Below are 17249 nucleotides of genomic sequence, written 5' to 3' on the forward strand. Positions count from 1 at the left end.
TATGGGCCTGCGGCACAGTGCCCAGGGGCACCAACCACTCACAGCCAGTGGGGGGGCACCACATGACAGAAACTTTAAAAATATTTTTCGTGAATGTTTGTACACTTAAAATGGTTATACACTTGACATTGTTAAATAGTCATATATAACTCATTATGAACACTAATTTCATAAGAACAACAACAATAATCATAATTCTGAGCAAGCGTGGCCTATGTGACCATTAACCCCCCTTTCCTCAGCCTGTCAGTTGAGCCAGTCCACCTACGGTGAAATGCATCAATTTTTTAAAAACCGCGGTAGAAATGAAAAATGGACAGACATCAATTGAGTGGTTGTGCGAAGAGAAAATTAAAAAAAGAGAAAGACTCCAGGCGTGTAGCTGCAATTAAAAATGTTCCAGTGTTAGATCGTTTTTTTTTATAAAAACATCGACAACTGCTGTCACTACCAGCGCTGAAGCCGAAGCTAGTGAAATCAGCGATGCTAGTGAGGGAGATGGCCCTGCTAGCACTAGCCGGGGAGATGCTACAACCACAGCCAGTGTTAGCCGAGGGGTCGGCGACGACGAGGATCCCCTTGAGACATACAAATATATGCTGCTCATTTTTGAATAAGACATTTCAATATGCCTACATGCATATCGTTGGTTGTTTTCAGTGAATTTGATGGGCTGATGTAGCCTACTTAATACATTTTCAATGAGGAAGAATGACGTGTACTATTGTTTATGTATATGCTACTATTTTTGACAGCAAAGGGCAAGGTTTGTGAGTGTGTGCAGGAGGTTACTGAACGCGTGTGCGCAGTGCGTGTGTGTGTGGAGGGGGGGCACTTGAAGTATAATGCCCAGGGGCACCGCATTGGCTTAATACGGCACTGTGTAGGAACATCAGAAAAGAAAAAGGAAAAAAAAAGCCCCTGATTTTCTGATGACAAGGCTTGCACGTGGTGGAATTTGTGGTGAATTCCAGTCCATCTAAATAGCTGTATAAGAAATATTCATTTCCTGTCTCAAAACTCTCATAAACTACACAAGCAGATAGGAGTAATATTGGGCCAGAATGCATGTCATGCTTCTAAAATGTTTGCTTCAGCAAGACAGTCTAGCAAAGCAATCCACTGCCTTCTGATATGGACAGCTTTCATTGTGATCAGTGTGTGTAATACCGTAACATGCCCAAAGAAAGAAAAGTTCTCTATATGAAAGAATCTAGCTTATGGTACTGTCGCTTGGACAAATGGGTTGATGGTTTCATCTTATATCTCCATGGATAATTAAGACATCTACCAATGCTAATGTAATTCATGACCTACAATGTAACCAGAATAAACCTCTGAATTCCATTAAAGTTAACATGACTCCAAGAGACAAACCCACTGGAACATGCAGTACTACTGAATGATAAGACCTTCCTACCAGCTTCTGCTGTTTCCACAGGTTCTGGCTCCTCTCTGGCTGTCAGGATCTTACTTATGCGCCGTGACATGGACAAGAGTATCCCAGAAAATGGAAGGTTACTGCGTTTCCTCTGTAGAGGCTGGGGTTCTGGTACAATGCTGGGACCTGGTTCAGAGGCTGAGCGTAAATATGGTGTTCTTTTGTAGGCTGAGCAGGGCAGGTCAGGTGAAACATGCTCCAGTAGCATGCCTGAGCTGGCGACTTTACTGACATCAGGGAGGTTGGCAGGTAAGGTGTAGCTGCTCCTGTTAGAACAGGTCAGATCCTGGAGGAGCACAGGCTGCCTAGACCGGATACTGCTCTCAGGAGTGCTCAAAGACTCCATGGGAGCAGAGTTGGAGCGGTGTTTTAGCCAGTGCCTGCTGAGGATGCCCCATCGATGAGGACTTTCTCCATCAGCCAGGCAGCGAGACGGGTTTCTTCTAGACCACAACCGCTCACCAGTGGTAGCTCTCCGTTCCAGACTCATATGGATGCGAGTAAGTCAGGTGGATAAACGCACAAGGCTGAGAGCTCCCACTCAATACACAAGCAAGATGATGAAGTCTCAGATGCCAGATTTCTTCAAATGAAGAAATCTCTGATCGCCACCACTGGTTCAGTCAATGTTGTCTTCCATTGGAGTTTTAAATCAGAGTCAACTGGTGTAACTACTGTGACCTATTTCGATGACAAAATGTTCGAGAAGATACGGAATAAAAGGTTCAGTCTCCGCTTTCTCAAAGAACACGTCCACTACATGTTGCTTCCGCTATCACTTCCTGCTTTGTGTGCTGCTGCTCTGCTTCCTGAGAAGAAACAGGGTAAATACACACATTGAAGCTTGCGTACACTCTCTAATCAGATGGCATAACCCCACAGCAGTACCACTGGCTGAGGTTATGTTAACGTTTTGCTGATGAAATTCTGCTGAACTTTAGCTTCAGAAAAAGAATCCCAAGAAAAAGTACAAAAAAAAAAAAAACGAAGTGCTTGCTGCAATAAATCAGTGCCAGAATACATCGGACAGCATAAATTTAGCTTGCAGCTAATGTATGTTAACATTTTTATTCACTCTCACTCATACATGTCAACCTTTGGTCAATCAAACCTGTATAGCCAACCTCCAAAATCCATATTTCCCTTATAAAATCCTTATAAGATGCAAATTAAAATAATTTACCTAAAATTTGAATGATAATTAGCAATGATATATCCCAGTTACTTTTTATTCAATATTAATAACAATAAACCTTCAGAATGAATACAAAGTATTTTTCCAGTCTCACCTGTGAAAGGTAATCCCATGTGATCTCGTTTGGATGGTAAACCTGTTGGTACAGTTAAACGCAGCACGTGAATGAGGCATTTTTATTCTCGGCTACTGTCTAGATGCTATTACCAGAGACGGCTGAAGAATCTCCACTTTGCCACATCCAATATGGCGGCAAGGATGACGTATGATTCTACGCAGAAGGCGGCGTCTATGTTTATATGTCTATGACTTCCCGGTTGGCAAGTACATTTATCATCGTGGGAATTGATTATAGCTCTAAATAAATACTGAAGTTTTTTTTAAAGAATCCGTATAACTTTATTTATACGCCTGTATACTACGTTTATTGAATCAAATCCGTATAAAATACGGACATTCCGTATAGGTTGACATGTATGCTCACTTGCGCTCTCTCATTATATGTATATTTGAATGATATAAACTTTCACTGAAGATACTGGTGTACTTCACAAGCTCTGAGTATGGCCCTGTATAAAATATACAGTTTGCTGGGCAACTTTTTAAATATAGCTGCAAATGTTACGTGTTAAAAAAAAAAGACTAGAAAAAAAATAGAAATCAGTAACCTTGACAAAACAATCCTATTGGTTAAGTAAGAGGAACTCTAAGCCCAGCCTTCTATAATTCATCTCACATTCAAAGTTGCACTGTGATTATTCATTTCAGAGTGTGTCCAAAAGAGGATTTTCAACATGCTTACAACAGAATGATGATAAAACTTAATTGTAGACCCGCTAGCTACTTGGTTCCTGGTATACATTTGTGCATACATCATTCTATCCACATTCACTGGATATGAGCAATCATGGGCTCTGATTGGCTACTCTACTACTAGGCTATCAACTCCTATACTGTGAGTAGAGAAAAGCAAAATGGTGCTAGGAAACGCATCAAGTCAGATAGATCACTTTGTTATCAAGTATAAAAAAGAAACAGAAATAGCTAAAAGTATATAGTCCCCCCCCCAGTATCTCCTGTTCCACAATCCAGCCCAGTCGGTGGCGGTAATGCACCTTTAGGGCCTCTGCATGCTCTTGCGACAAGGCTTTCGCAGATAGCTTTTCGCAGACAGTTGTAATTTATCGTTGAGCGGGGAGTAATAGGCATGCGCGATGTTATTCACCGCCACAACGCAAGGGGGCGCGAAGTCGCGAAATCGCTAGGAGTAGTTGGTGGGTGTGGTTAGTGGAGTGTTTATCCTCCGGTTACTTATAATGACTAGAACTGGAGTCGTATAGATGTACGTACTTCCTCACTTCCTCGATCAACCGCTCTTCGTGCTGCTCCATCTTCGCTCGTGTTTTTAAAAATGGCGGTCGTGAAAACAAACCAAACTGGGAAAGTAGGGAAGCGGAAGTGCGTGTACAGCGGATGTAGAGTGGACCAATCAGAGCCCTCTTGTCTGCGACGCTGTCTACGAGGCTTCTGCGGTGGTCACAATTTTTGGGAGGTGTGCGCAGAGCGTCTGCGAAGGTGGGGGGGCTACGCAGACACTATCTGCGATGCCGTCTGCGAGGACTGGGTTGTCAGCATAAATTGGCCTTTAGGTTGGTTTGCCAACCACTAAAAAAACCCGAAAGAAGAAGAAAATGATGGAGCGTGTTGTTGAACCAATTGAGGACGAAATAAAAATTCTACTTGAAAACAAAACCCCCAAAAATACAAAAAAAAAAGCACCAAAATATGGAATAAAAAGTATTTGATGGTAAGAATGTATCTTTTTTATTTTTCAAGAATTATTATTTTAGCATTTTTCACAAATTGCTACTGTCATTTCGACGGTTTGTTTACATTCTAAGCAGAAATGATTTTGTTAGACGTTTTGTATACAAGGTTTTTGTTTATCAAATTTGCAAAAAAAAAAAATTAAAATGCTCTGTTTCTCAAATTCCAGTGAACGCGGAGAGAATAAAACAATCTCTTCGTACACGGCTACACACCTCATGTAAACCCGATTTCATGGAATAACATATATTACACACACACAGTCAAAAGTTTGGACACATCTAAATTCAATGGGGTTTTTTTTCTTTATTTTTATGAATTGAAAGATACTTCATGTCTTAAAGTAATGATGGATGTCATTTGTCTTTCCTTAGTTGAGCGGTTCTTGACATAAGGCGACTCATTTTAGATTTTTCGGATCACGGATCCGCCGACGGCGGTTAAATACTACCGCTAGAAAAATAAAAAGTCTGTGCGTATTTTTATTTTCACCGCCGAAACGTACAAAAAGAAATGTAAAAAAAAAAAGTCACATATTTTTCTTGTAACAGCACTGTATCCCTGGTACTAGGTCATATTTCTTTAAGTAAAAAGTATTAGAATCACAAATACAAACAACAATGTGTGTTGTATATATCCACTTCAGCCGAGTCCGAAAACGAAACTATTTACGACATTGAGTATTCACTTGAACGTTTTTATGGTATTTACGACCGCTTTACGACAGTGTCAACCTCGTGCTGACCATGGCTGATGCTGACAGCATGGATTCCAAGCTATCGCCTCAACTGTACGTAAGCATAAAGTGTAGTAAAGAAAAGTCTTTTCACTGTCTCACTAACCAAAACGTGGGCGATTTCATCTCTCAAGCGTTGAAAGTAAACAATGAAAAGATCAAAACGATCTTTGGTTCTCAGAAAGAAGGTGGTGATGTAACGAGCGCGATGCCGAATATGCCTGCCATAACGTTAGTTCGCGATTTTGGCTGCAAGTATCTGACTGTGGAATTAGAAGAGGATGGTGCCGCAGAGAGTCCTATCGAATCAAGTAGCACGAACGTATCAGCCTTCGATGTGCTCATGAGAGCTCAACGGTCATATGACCACATACCTTCAGAGAAGTAAGTACTGGAATGCTAGTCCGTGTTATAAACTTATACACAAGAACACACACACACTATATATGTGTGTATGTATGTATGTATGTATGTATGTATGTATGTATGTATGTAAAGTGTGTCTCTTGAATTTAAATTATTTTATCATCTTAATCCGACATTGAAATTTTGCCATGCAAAAAAAAAAAAAATTAGACAAGGACACTTATTTTTATTTCAACCGACCTCATCAAAAATATGTTGAAAAAAATCTGTGAACCTAAAGATAAAAAATGGGTGGCCTAATATGGATTACTACAGTTGTGTAACAGGGCTATTTATTGTATTTTTTTTTATATTTGCTGTTTGATCTTAAACACATTAAGAAGGCAATTCCTCATTTATCTGCTAGCCATTTTTAGAGCTATAGTATGAAAATGAAGCCTGGGTCAATATGCTTCCGTCAACACCACTTTAGCTCTGTTGGACTCTAAAAATGAGCATGGCCAAGTGAGAAAAATGAGAAAGGCAGATCAACATAGTGCTCATTTCTGCAGTAGTCAGTGCGTTTACATGCACATCCAAATCGAGCTACTGTCGGTAATCGAGCTAAGGGTCCCAGCAGGGGTGCCAGAGAAATCCAATCCTACATGCACACAAGGAAATCGAGCTATTGTGTGAGGTACATTGTGCACCCGAGCCACAGGTGGCGCTACACGCCCCATCGTGTTGGTACACTTCCGGCTGTCGTCATGAAGAAGAGCTATTCAAGAGTATAAACAAAGTTATCAGTTCCGTGTTCTGCTCGCCATTTTCTCTTCTTCGTTCGTTCTCCTTGTTCCTCCTGACCTCTTCTGCTGCTTGCTACTACTACTGTTGTCATGCCGACCGAGGCTGTTGTGTTTCCCGCTTGTGGTCTCGTCACTCCCGGAAGGGGCAGTGCTGAAGTAAGTAGCTCGACTACGTAGCTCGATAGGGTTACATGCACTAAGTAGCTCGGCTACAATCGCATAATCTAGGTCGCGTAGCTCGATTACGAGAAATCCAGTTCGGTTCGATTTCAGCCGAGCTAAGGTGTTTCCATGGCATTTAGAACTTCGATTTCAGTCGAGCTACGGCAGAAATTCAATTTTCTCTATGTGCATGTAAACGCACTGAATAATGCCATAGCATTTCTAAAACCATCAGCCATGTGTCCACTGTAAAGAGCTAAATAAGTGAGTAAGCAAACAGGCCAAAGTGCTCGTTTCCGTGTCACTCCTCTGAACTTTCAAACTGACTCCCACTATCTGCATCTTCCTGCTGTTCATTTCAAACAGGCCTGGCCTATGACTAAGCCAAGAGCTTATGCGTCACTGTGATTATTTCCTCTTGAGGAATGGAGATGCTAGAGTTTGGGATTCAGTCAGAATTGTTCAAGTCTGTTTGAGCCAAGAACCAAGTCAAAGCCTTGAACTAAAGCAGGAACTGAACCAGATCACTGGATCTGAACCCATAATGAATCCACATTTCAGAGGTATTATATAGCTTATGATACTTAGTATTCACCATCTAGCCATGATAAGTGACTGTTGCACTTACACGCAGCAATGTCCCTGACCCTCACCTGCACTCTCCAAGCATAACAAAACTGCTGTATGCTATTTCCACTCCACATGCAATACCCATGGCACTCCAAGTACTTGTGAGAATCTCAAAGCAAAATCTGAGAGCCTAGAAGAAATAATAATAAATGCAATGCGGTTTAGAAAACAAAGAACTGATACAAAATACAAGAAGAAAAATCTAAGGAAGTGGGCCAAAGTAAAACTTGAGTTAAAACGTTAGAGTTTTGTGGAATGAAGAGTATGGGCCCAAAGCTCATTCTATCCTATCACTAAGGAGTCAGGACACTGTAGTAATAAGCTCTTAAGGTCTTACAACCCCGATTCCAAAAAAGTTGGGACAAAGTACAAATTGTAAATAAAAACGGAATGCAATGATGTGGAAGTTTCAAAATTCCATATTTTATTCAGAATAGAACATAGATGACATATCAAATGTTTAAACTGAGAAAATGTATCATTTCAAGAGAAAAATTAGGTGATTTTAAATTTCATGACAACAACAAATCTCAAAAAAGTTGGGACAAGGCCATGTTTACCACTGTGAGACATCCTCTTTTCAATTTACAACAGTCTGTGGGGACTGAGCAGACAAGTTGCTCAAGTTTAGGGATAGGAATGTTAACCCATTCTTGTCTAATGTAGGATTCTAGTTGCTCAACTGTCTTAGGTCTTTTTTTGTCGTATCTTCCATTTTATGATGCGCCAAATGTTTTCTATGGGTGAAAGATCCGGACTGCAGGCTGGCCAGTTCAGTACCCGGACCCTTCTTCTACGCAGCCATGATGCTGTAATTGATGCAGTATGTGGTTTGGCATCGTCATGTTGGAAAATGCAAGGTCTTCCCTGAAAGAGACATCGTCTGGATGGGAGCATATGTTGCTCTAGAACCTGGATATACCTTTCAGCATGATAGTGTCTTTCCAGATGTGTAAGCTGCCCATGCCGCACTAATGCAACCCCATACCATCAGAGATGCAGGCTTCTGAACTGAACGCTGATAACAACTTGGGTCGTCCTTCTCCTCTTTAGTCCGAATGACACGGCGTCCCTGATTTCCATAAAGAACTTCAAATTTTGATTCGTCTGACCACAGAACAGTTTTCCACTTTGCCACAGTCCATTTTAAATGAGCCTTGGCCCAGAGAAGACGTCTGCGCTTCTGGATCATGTTTAGATACGGCTTCTTCTTTGAACTATAGAGTTTTACCTGGCAATGGCGGATGACATGGTGAATTGTGTTCACAGATAATGTTCTCTGGAAATACTCCCAAGCCCATCTTGTGATTTCCAATACAGAAGCATGCCTGTATGTGATGCAGTGCCATCTAAGGGCCCGAAGATCACGGGGACCCAGTATGGTTTTCCGGCCTTGACCCTTACGCACAGAGATTCTTCCAGATTCTCTGAATCTTTTGATGATATTATGCACTGTAGATGATGATATGTTCAAACTCTTTGCAATTTTACACTGTCGAACTCCTTTCTGATATTGCTCCACTATTTGTCGGCGCAGAATTAGGGGGATTGGTGATCCTCTTCCCATCTTTACTTCTGAGAGCCGCTGCCACTCCAAGATGCTCTTTTTATACCCAGTCATGTTAATGACCTATTGCCAATTGACCTAATGAGTTGCAATTTGGTCCTCCAGCTGTTCCTTTTTTGTACCTTTAACTTTTCCAGCCTTTTATTGCCCCTGTCCCAACTTTTTTGAGATGTGTTGCTGTCATGAAATTTCAAATGAGCCAATATTTGGCATGAAATTTCAAAATGTCTCACTTTCGACATTTGACATGTTGTCTATGTTCTATTGTGAATACAATATCAGTTTTTGAGATTTGTAAATTATTGCATTCCGTTTTTATTTACAATTTGTACTTTGTCCCAACTTTTTTGGAATCGGGGTTGTATTTAGCAGTGTTAGATCTCAGAGAAGGACATGCTAAACCCACTGAAGACAAAGATCTTAGTTTTCTAATGTCCAGTTATGAGCCAAAGTATATAGATAATGTTGTGTAGAGCCCATCGAGGCCTAGAATGAAAGAATAACAGTTTTACATTTGATTGAGAAGAGTAGGGGAGGGCCATGAGAGAACTTTGAGAGGTTATGAAACAAGCTCTGTTATTCTGAATGATCTGTAGAGGAGATATTGCCCATCTACAGCAAGAGACCACCACACTGTATTGACATAGCTTGTGTTTCTCGCACTGATAAGAGTTCAACAATACTAAAAAAAAAAAAAAAAAACACTCATAAGGGTAGTCATGGCTCAGTGGTTAAGGCCTTAGCTTAGGCCCTGTCCACACAGCAACGGATTCAGGTGAATCTGATAAAATTGTTTATCGTTTCGGCCTGGCGTCCACACGGCACCGGCGTTTTGGGTGCCCCAAAACGAAATCTTTTGAGAACGGGTTCCAGAGTGAAAAAATCTGGCAACGGAGCTGTTGCGAAGTCGTCTGGATGAGTAGAATGGATTTGTTTACGATGACGTCACAACCACATGTGCTTCATGCCGGGTAGAAGTGTAACGAACTCGATGTGAGTTGTCAACGAATCCTATAACTTGGTTCATGAAACGCGTTTACAAAATATTTTCACTGTGAATATTTATTGTGGGCGGCACGGTGGTGTAGTGGTTAGCGCTGTCGCCTCACAGCAAGAAGGTCCGGGTTCGAGCCCTGTGGCCGGCGAGGGCCTTTCTGTGCGGAGTTTGCATGTTCTCCCCGTGTCCGCGTGGGTTTCCTCCGGGTGCTCCGGTTTCCCCCACAGTCCAAAGACATGCAGGTTAGGTTAACTGGTGACTCTAAATTGACCGTAGGTGTGAATGTGAGTGCGAATGGTTGTCTGTGTCTATGTGTCAGCCCTGTGATGACCTGGCGACTTGTCCAGGGTGTACCCCGCCTTTCGCCCGTAGTCAGCTGGGATAGGCTCCAGCTTGCCTGCAACCCTGTAGAACAGGATAAAGCAGCTAGAGATAATGAGATGAGATGAGATGGGTGTAGAAGAACAAAGTAATCCATCAACGTGTAGCATTCAATTTATTCCGGACCATTAAAGAATTCTGGAGGATATCAGAATGTTGGCGTACCGGCTTCCATCTACCCCCGTTCATTCCTCTTTCCGTGTCTCCATTCAAAAAACGAGCACGTGATATAAAGGGACTATATCCATAGGATAGGGAGTGAGAAAGTGTGCGCGTGTGACAGTGACAGGGATAGTCACTGTGCGCATGCACAGTTATGCGCATGCATCTACTTCTATTGTTCTGGTGTCTCCGATGGGACCGTCTTACAGCGCACATAGAGGTTTTGGCATGTGTATTGCATCGTTTTCAGCAAGCATTGCGTTGCCATATGAACCTGATATTTTACTGATCCGTTACCCATGTGGATGCGATATTTAAAAAAAAAAAAAATCTCGTTGCCGTTGTCCTGTGGATGTAGCCTTAGTGATCTGAAGGTCATGAGTTCAAATCTTACCACCAAGCATCTTGAGGTACATTATCTAAATTTGCATTCATAAAGGTGTCTCTTGATTGGTGGCCTAACTGTGTGTGCACTTGATCTTATGAAGTGTCTTTTTTTTTTTCTTCACCAATGAAATAATTCAATGGTCATCCACTTTAGTTGTCTTTTGTGGTCTACCAGGCCTTTCTGTGCTGCCAGTGCATCCCTTCCTTTTAAGAATGTAAAAAATTATTGATCTGGTCACTCCTAAAATTTATGCTCCCTCTTTCTCTCTGATAGGTCCGTTTTGTTTGTCAGCCTAATGATGACAGCCTACTTCACTTGCATCCATCGACACGTGTGGACAGCATGTTGAGAGTTCGCACGAACATCTACCAAATGCAAATTCAACACCTGGAATCAACTCCAGACCTTTTATCTCCTTAATTTGTCAAGAAATAATTAGGAACTATGACACAACAGGCTGTGAAAGTGCTTCAAGCACATCTTGACTGCTTCATTTCAAACCCATTGTGGTTGTGTACAGAGTCAAAATTACGAAACTTGTCTCACTGTCACAATACTTATTGGCCAGACTAGGAACATTACACGCAATGCCCTTTCACTTCTGTAAATGAATTATGCAGCAATTACTTCTATATTTACATTTAATCATTTTGCAGATATGCTAATCCAGGATTACTTACAAAACAACAATGTGGAGGAAGAGCATGTTTTTATTTTAATACCAGTTTCACCATCATGGGGGGAAATGTTAACACATTATCTTGCTTATGCTTGTGTCACATTGTCTCATATCTTGTCACGTAAGCGGCATGTGGGTTAAATGTCAAGAAATGAGGTGCATTTTGTCCAAAATTAAAGTCCTGTGACGTACACAGCATATGTGTGGCGTTACTGTGGCGCATCTGGGGTTTGTATGGGGTTCAAGGGACGCAAAGTTATGGTGTACTGAGGCATATGTGTGGCGCATGACACGCTGCCGCGGCGTAACTGTTTCGTTAGCATGGCGTTTTGTTCTTATGTGTGACGTTGCTGCTGCGTACCTGCGGTGTTCATAGGTGGGTATAAAAGGAGGCCCCATGCTGCGTTCGTTGTCATTTGTCACAGTCAAGAAAGCATCATGCCAGCGAAGAAGTCAAGACCCAAGAAGGGCAAGGGAAGACTTCAGCTGCATCCACCTAGCCAGCCCTGGAGCCACCTTTATCAGACACGTCAACTAAAGCATTCGCACGGCGTAACAGGTATTCGAGCAATGTTCCCGCTACGTAGGTTTCGTTTTTACGGCGTACACGTGACGTATGTGTGACGTATTAAAGCTGCTACGTATGTGCTATGGATTTTTAAGTGCGGAATTAAAAATACGCCGCACCCAGGCGTACAAGGAGATCGTGTTATGCATCCTAGAGTATTAGCTACGTAAGCTGGCGATGCTGCGACATTCCTTTCTTACTGCCACGTATCCTGATACGCCATACATACGCAAGGCTAAAACGCCAATGTGTGACCAGCATTAACAGTGCCTGAGCACATTCAAATGAGTATGTTGATGAAGCAACTGGATAAACATGAGGAAAATCTATTCAGGAAAGCCACCTGCCACCATACAGCCCTCAAGTTGTTATTATTATTATTATTAAAAAAACAAACAAACAAAAAAAAACCCCACTGAAACGCAGTTGACCCCAATCTGTTTTTTTGTTGTTAGGCTTGAGAGCAGGCTGAATGGAAGCAGCTGTTCTGTGCAAATGTAGGACTCCCAGTGAGGAACACACAGCTATTTCCTTACTCCAGTTTCCTGTTTACACGCACTTTACACCTCTTAAAGATACTAACGCACATCTACCAAGGGGAATGTGCTACCCTGGAAGAAACACAAATGCAAGTCGTTGAATGTAGCTGAGAATGAAAAACATGCCATATAATTGGACTTGGAATACTAAAAAAAATATTAACGCCAAAAAAAGTTTATCGATTGCTTATACTGCTGCCTTCTAAGCGTCAATTGCAGGTATCCTAATTGTTCAGGTCATGAGCATCATCTTATTCAACAAAATGACCAATAAAGGCTTGATTTCCTGTTGCAGCATTTCCGGTGCTCCGACAGCCCTCAGGAGATGTTGTGTCTGGACTGTAGCAATTAACACCTTGTTACATCTGCAGCATGAACCAGGTGCCCAGAAGCTGGGTGTGAAAGTGGTTATTAAACACCAGCACCCCTTGAGCACTGCTGCAGGACTGAAATAGTTCCAGCCCCAAGTGCTCAAGGACAAATACGATCATCATCATCACCGTCATCATCATCATCATCATCATCCCACAGGATGTAAATGATGACAGAATAAAGGTCACGTTTCCTTTTTAGGGTTGCAGTATGATTAATCTGAAAAGCAAACAAAGCCTGAAAAATAGGCTCAGCCACAAACTTTGTACTACTGCACTGAATAATATATTAAGACTTAAAAACACACCACACCTGTTTAAACAAATCAGGCTACAATACAGAACTAAACAACAAGAAGAGGAAGTCACCATGCAGTGCCACCATTTAGTACGACAGAAGGTGGTTTTGGATTGGATTAGTCATCACAGACCACCTAGTTTTTGCTCACCGTTTCATTTCCAGCGTCATTGAATCTCATCTCCACCTCTCCGTGCGTTCGTATCTTTTGTTGAATTTTGATTCTGAGGATCACACTGTGATTATATATCAATTATCAATTTTCAGAATATAAACTCAAATGCCAAAGATTCAATTAAAAAATCAATCAATCAATCAATCAATCAATCATTCATTTGCTCACACAAATATTTATGATAAGAGTTTGATATGGTGTTTTCTTTTCATGGCTTAACCTATGCTGTTCTGATGGGAAATATAAAATATCAGGGTTATTACTATGCACTTGAACTCTGAGTCTTATGAAAGCTGATAGCTGTAGGTGAGCGTGTTGGTGCTGCTTCAGAGATATGTGGTACATCTGACATTAAAAAAAAAGGCATTTACTTTACAGTAGAGGAAAAATGAGACGACTACGCATGCACTGAGGCAGCACCTGCTTTCAGCACAGCTATGTTCTGTACAGGAAACCAAGGGACATAAATAGCACCTCACCATAAACAATCCTGTAAGTGAGCCTGATGAGAGAGAGAGAGAGAGAGAGAGAGAGAGAGAGAGAGAGAGAGAGAGAGCAGAGTTAAAGGCTGCATTTAAAAGGCTGAAAGCTGTGCTAAGGCCAATCCAGCACTAACAGAATTACTTTTCCACACTGTATTGGTTCCAGGTGAGACGTACAGTAAATCCCTCTTAGCTGAGCTCTAACAACAGGGAAGTTGGAATGGCTCCTCACTATAAACAGGTCCCCGAAGTCAGGTGAAGCAGAGAAACCTAAAGACTACATTAAGAAGATAAATGCAAGGCTAAACCTGATCAAATCAGCATTAGAACTACGGGAAGCAAACTTTCTAATCTAGTCGAAGCCTTTTTTTTTGGTCACATGTACACTCGAGCACAGTGAAATAAGCAAACACACATACCCACAGCAGTGGTCAGCTACACTACAGCGCCCAGTGAGCAGTTGGGGGTTAGGTGCCTTGCTCAAGGGCACTTCAGCCTTGAGTTTTCCTGCTGGTCCTGGGAATCGAATCGGCGACCCTTTAGCTAAGGTCTCACATAGCCGGAATCACTCACTACTTGCTATATAGTGGACTATATAGTGAGTTCGCCATTTTGTAGTGCTGTCCAAACATATAGTGAGAATTATTACACCCTATATATATAGTGGGCTCATAGTATCCCACAATGCACCGTGTACAACCGATGGTCACTAACCAAGAAATCATGCATTGCGGACTGCATCATGCATTGTGGTCGTGCTGAAAGGGAAAAAAAAAAAAGTGTGTGGGGGTGAATGGACGGAGAAAGAAACACATTATAAACGGACATGCAAGTACAATTAAAAATAGTAAAAGAATAGAAAATAAGCTAATATAGAATAAGACAAAATACAAATGATAAGTTACAATGCAGAGTGAGGAATTAATCAAAATTTGATTTAATAAAAGGCAACGGCAATGAAGAAAGTATCTCATCTCATTATCTCTAGCCGCTTTATCCTGTTCTACAGGGTCGCAGGCAAGCTGGAGCCTATCCCAGCTGACTACGGGCGAGAGGCGGGGTACACCCTGGACAAGTCGCCAGGTCATCACAGGGCTGACACATAGACACAGACAACCATTCACACTCACATTCACACCTACGGTCAATTTAGAGCCACCAGTTAACCTAACCTGCATGTCTTTGGACTGTGGGGGAAACCGGAGCACCCGGAGGAAACCCACGCGGACACGGGGAGAACATGCAAACTCCGCACAGAAAGGCCCTCACCGGCCACGGGGCTCGAACCCGGACCTTCTTGCTGTGAGGCGACAGCCCTAACCACTACACCACCATGCCACCCAAGAAAGTATTCAACTCTGATTTAAAAGAACTGAAAGATACAGCAGACACAATGTACTTTGTATTTATTAACGTGGGGAATATGCTCAGTATAATATGGGTTTATCACAAAAATACATGCATGTATTTATTATTTTTGAAAACCCACCAGCCGACTGATCAAGGACGTTTTATTCTGCGACAGTAATGATGTAAATAACGGTGCGGCGGAGTCGTGTCTGAAAGTGGTTTTTTTTTTTCATTAACAATGACCTCACTACAGTGGTGCTTGAAAGTTTGTGAACCCTTTAGAAATTTCTATATTTCTGCATAAATATGACCTAAAACATCATCAGATTTTCACACAAGTCCTAAAAGTAGATAAAGAGAACCCAGTTAAACAAATGAGACAAAATATTATACTTGGCCATTTATTTATTGAGAAAAATGATCCGATATTACATATCTGTGAGTGGCAAAAGTATGTGAACCTCTAGGAGTAACAGTTAATTTGAAGGTGAAATTAGAGTCAGGTGTTTTCAATCAATGGGATGACAATCAGGTGTGAGTGGGCACCCGGTTTTATTTAAAGAACAGGGATCTATCAAAGTCTGAGCTTCACAACACATGTTTGTGGAAGTGTATCATGGCACGAACAAAGGAGATTTCTGAGGACCTCAGAAAAAGCATTGCTGATGCTCATCAGGCTGGAAAAGGTTACAAAACCATCTCTAAAGAGTTTGGACTCCACCAATCCACAGCCAGACAGATTGTGTACAAATGGAGGAAATTCAAGACCATTGTTAGCCTCCCCAGGAGTGGTCGACCAACGAAGATCACTCCAAGAGCAAGGCGTGTAATAGTTGGCGAGGTCACAAAGGACCCCAGGGTAACTTCTAAGCAACTGAAGGCCTTTCTCACATTGGCTAATGTTAATGTTCATGACTCCACCATCAGGAGAACACTGAACAACAATGGTATGCATGGCAGGGTTGCAAGGAGAAAGCCACTGCTCTCCAAAAAGAACATTGCTGCTCATCTGCAGTTTGCTAAAGATCACGTGGACAAGCCAGAAGGCTATTGGAAAAATGTTTTGTGGACGGATGAGATCAAAATATAATTTTTTGGTTTAAATGAGAAGCGTTATGTTTGGAGAAAGGAAAATACTGCATTCCAGCATAAGAACCTTATCCCATCTGTCAGGGGGGGGCTGCCATGCCGTAGCCATAGTAACCATCTTCCCTCTTTCACTGTACAGCATTGAACACACCAATCCCTGTACTTGATGCTACGTTCTATCTCCGCCCATTCTTCTGACTCCCTGTAATGGTATTGGATACAGAGACGATACTGGATACCAAATATAGTGACGTCATGACTGTGCTTAAAACCCGTGGCGAAATCGAAACTCCAGTCTCTCTGGCGGTGGGTTTCCACACGTGAAAGAGACGTCATGCAACTGTGCTACAGGAGAACAAAGAACGAGCTACTGATACCGGATTTTAGCCAAAGTTCAATGTATTTGATCTTCGCATAGTTGTACTAATAACTGAACCGGTTAGTTACTGCAGCCCACGCAGTATTTTAAAGAGAAAAGGTGACCAGATCCCTTTTCCCTTTCGCAACATCGACGAACTACAAACAAGATTCCTTCCAGATCATCGGACGACCAATGGGACACCAAAGATCTTCAGCTGACGAGCTGTAGAAGCAAAAGGAACAGAACTGTTTTCTCCCTGGACCTGTGCTCCATGCTGTCTTCAGATAACAGACGGTGCACTTTCAGTCGCCAAACAACTACTCTGTAAACTTGCATATAGCCTATTACTTCTGATCACCATTAGTGCTTTAGTTATCATCATATACACCAGCCTTTCTCAACTGGGGTGCAGGGTGCCGCGGCAACCTGGGGTGCCGTCTGGCTTCGTTAGGGGTGCCATCAAAAAATGATTTATTCTAACATTGAAATCAATAAAATGAATTAAAATTCCAAAAAACAATAGTTACACTAATGCAGATCATCGCCGCCTCATGCATCATCAAAATTTGTCTCATGGCCCCCTTTCCCATGTCACAACGTCACTGCCGGGGTCAGCGTATGGTCAGCATGACTGCGTATATTTTATATGGGGGTGCCTTGAGAATTTGCATACTTCTGAAGGGTGCCGTGACTGAAAAAA

The 17249-nt window shown here is 42.0% G+C and overlaps 1 protein-coding gene across 5 annotated transcripts in view; it reads right to left on the reverse strand.

Moving 5' to 3' along the window:
* Positions 1-17249, reverse strand: part of rasal2 (RAS protein activator like 2) — a 168558-nt gene that overhangs the window by 120584 nt on the left and 30725 nt on the right. For 3 of the 5 annotated variants that reach the window (XM_060931017.1, XM_060931010.1, XM_060931027.1), the window contains exon 1: positions 1421-2216. The exons of 1 other annotated variant lie outside the window; for it this stretch is intronic. In XM_060931017.1, coding sequence (XP_060787000.1) covers positions 1421-1931 — 511 coding nt within the window. In that variant the 5' untranslated portion in view covers positions 1932-2216. Of the gene's footprint in view, positions 1-1420; positions 2217-13746; positions 13770-17249 lie in introns of those variants that run through there. One more of the 5 variants, XM_060931044.1, reaches the window with a different exon arrangement.

Source organism: Neoarius graeffei, chromosome 1 (genome assembly GCF_027579695.1).
Source record: "Neoarius graeffei isolate fNeoGra1 chromosome 1, fNeoGra1.pri, whole genome shotgun sequence".
Lineage (NCBI taxonomy): Eukaryota > Metazoa > Chordata > Actinopteri > Siluriformes > Ariidae > Neoarius > Neoarius graeffei.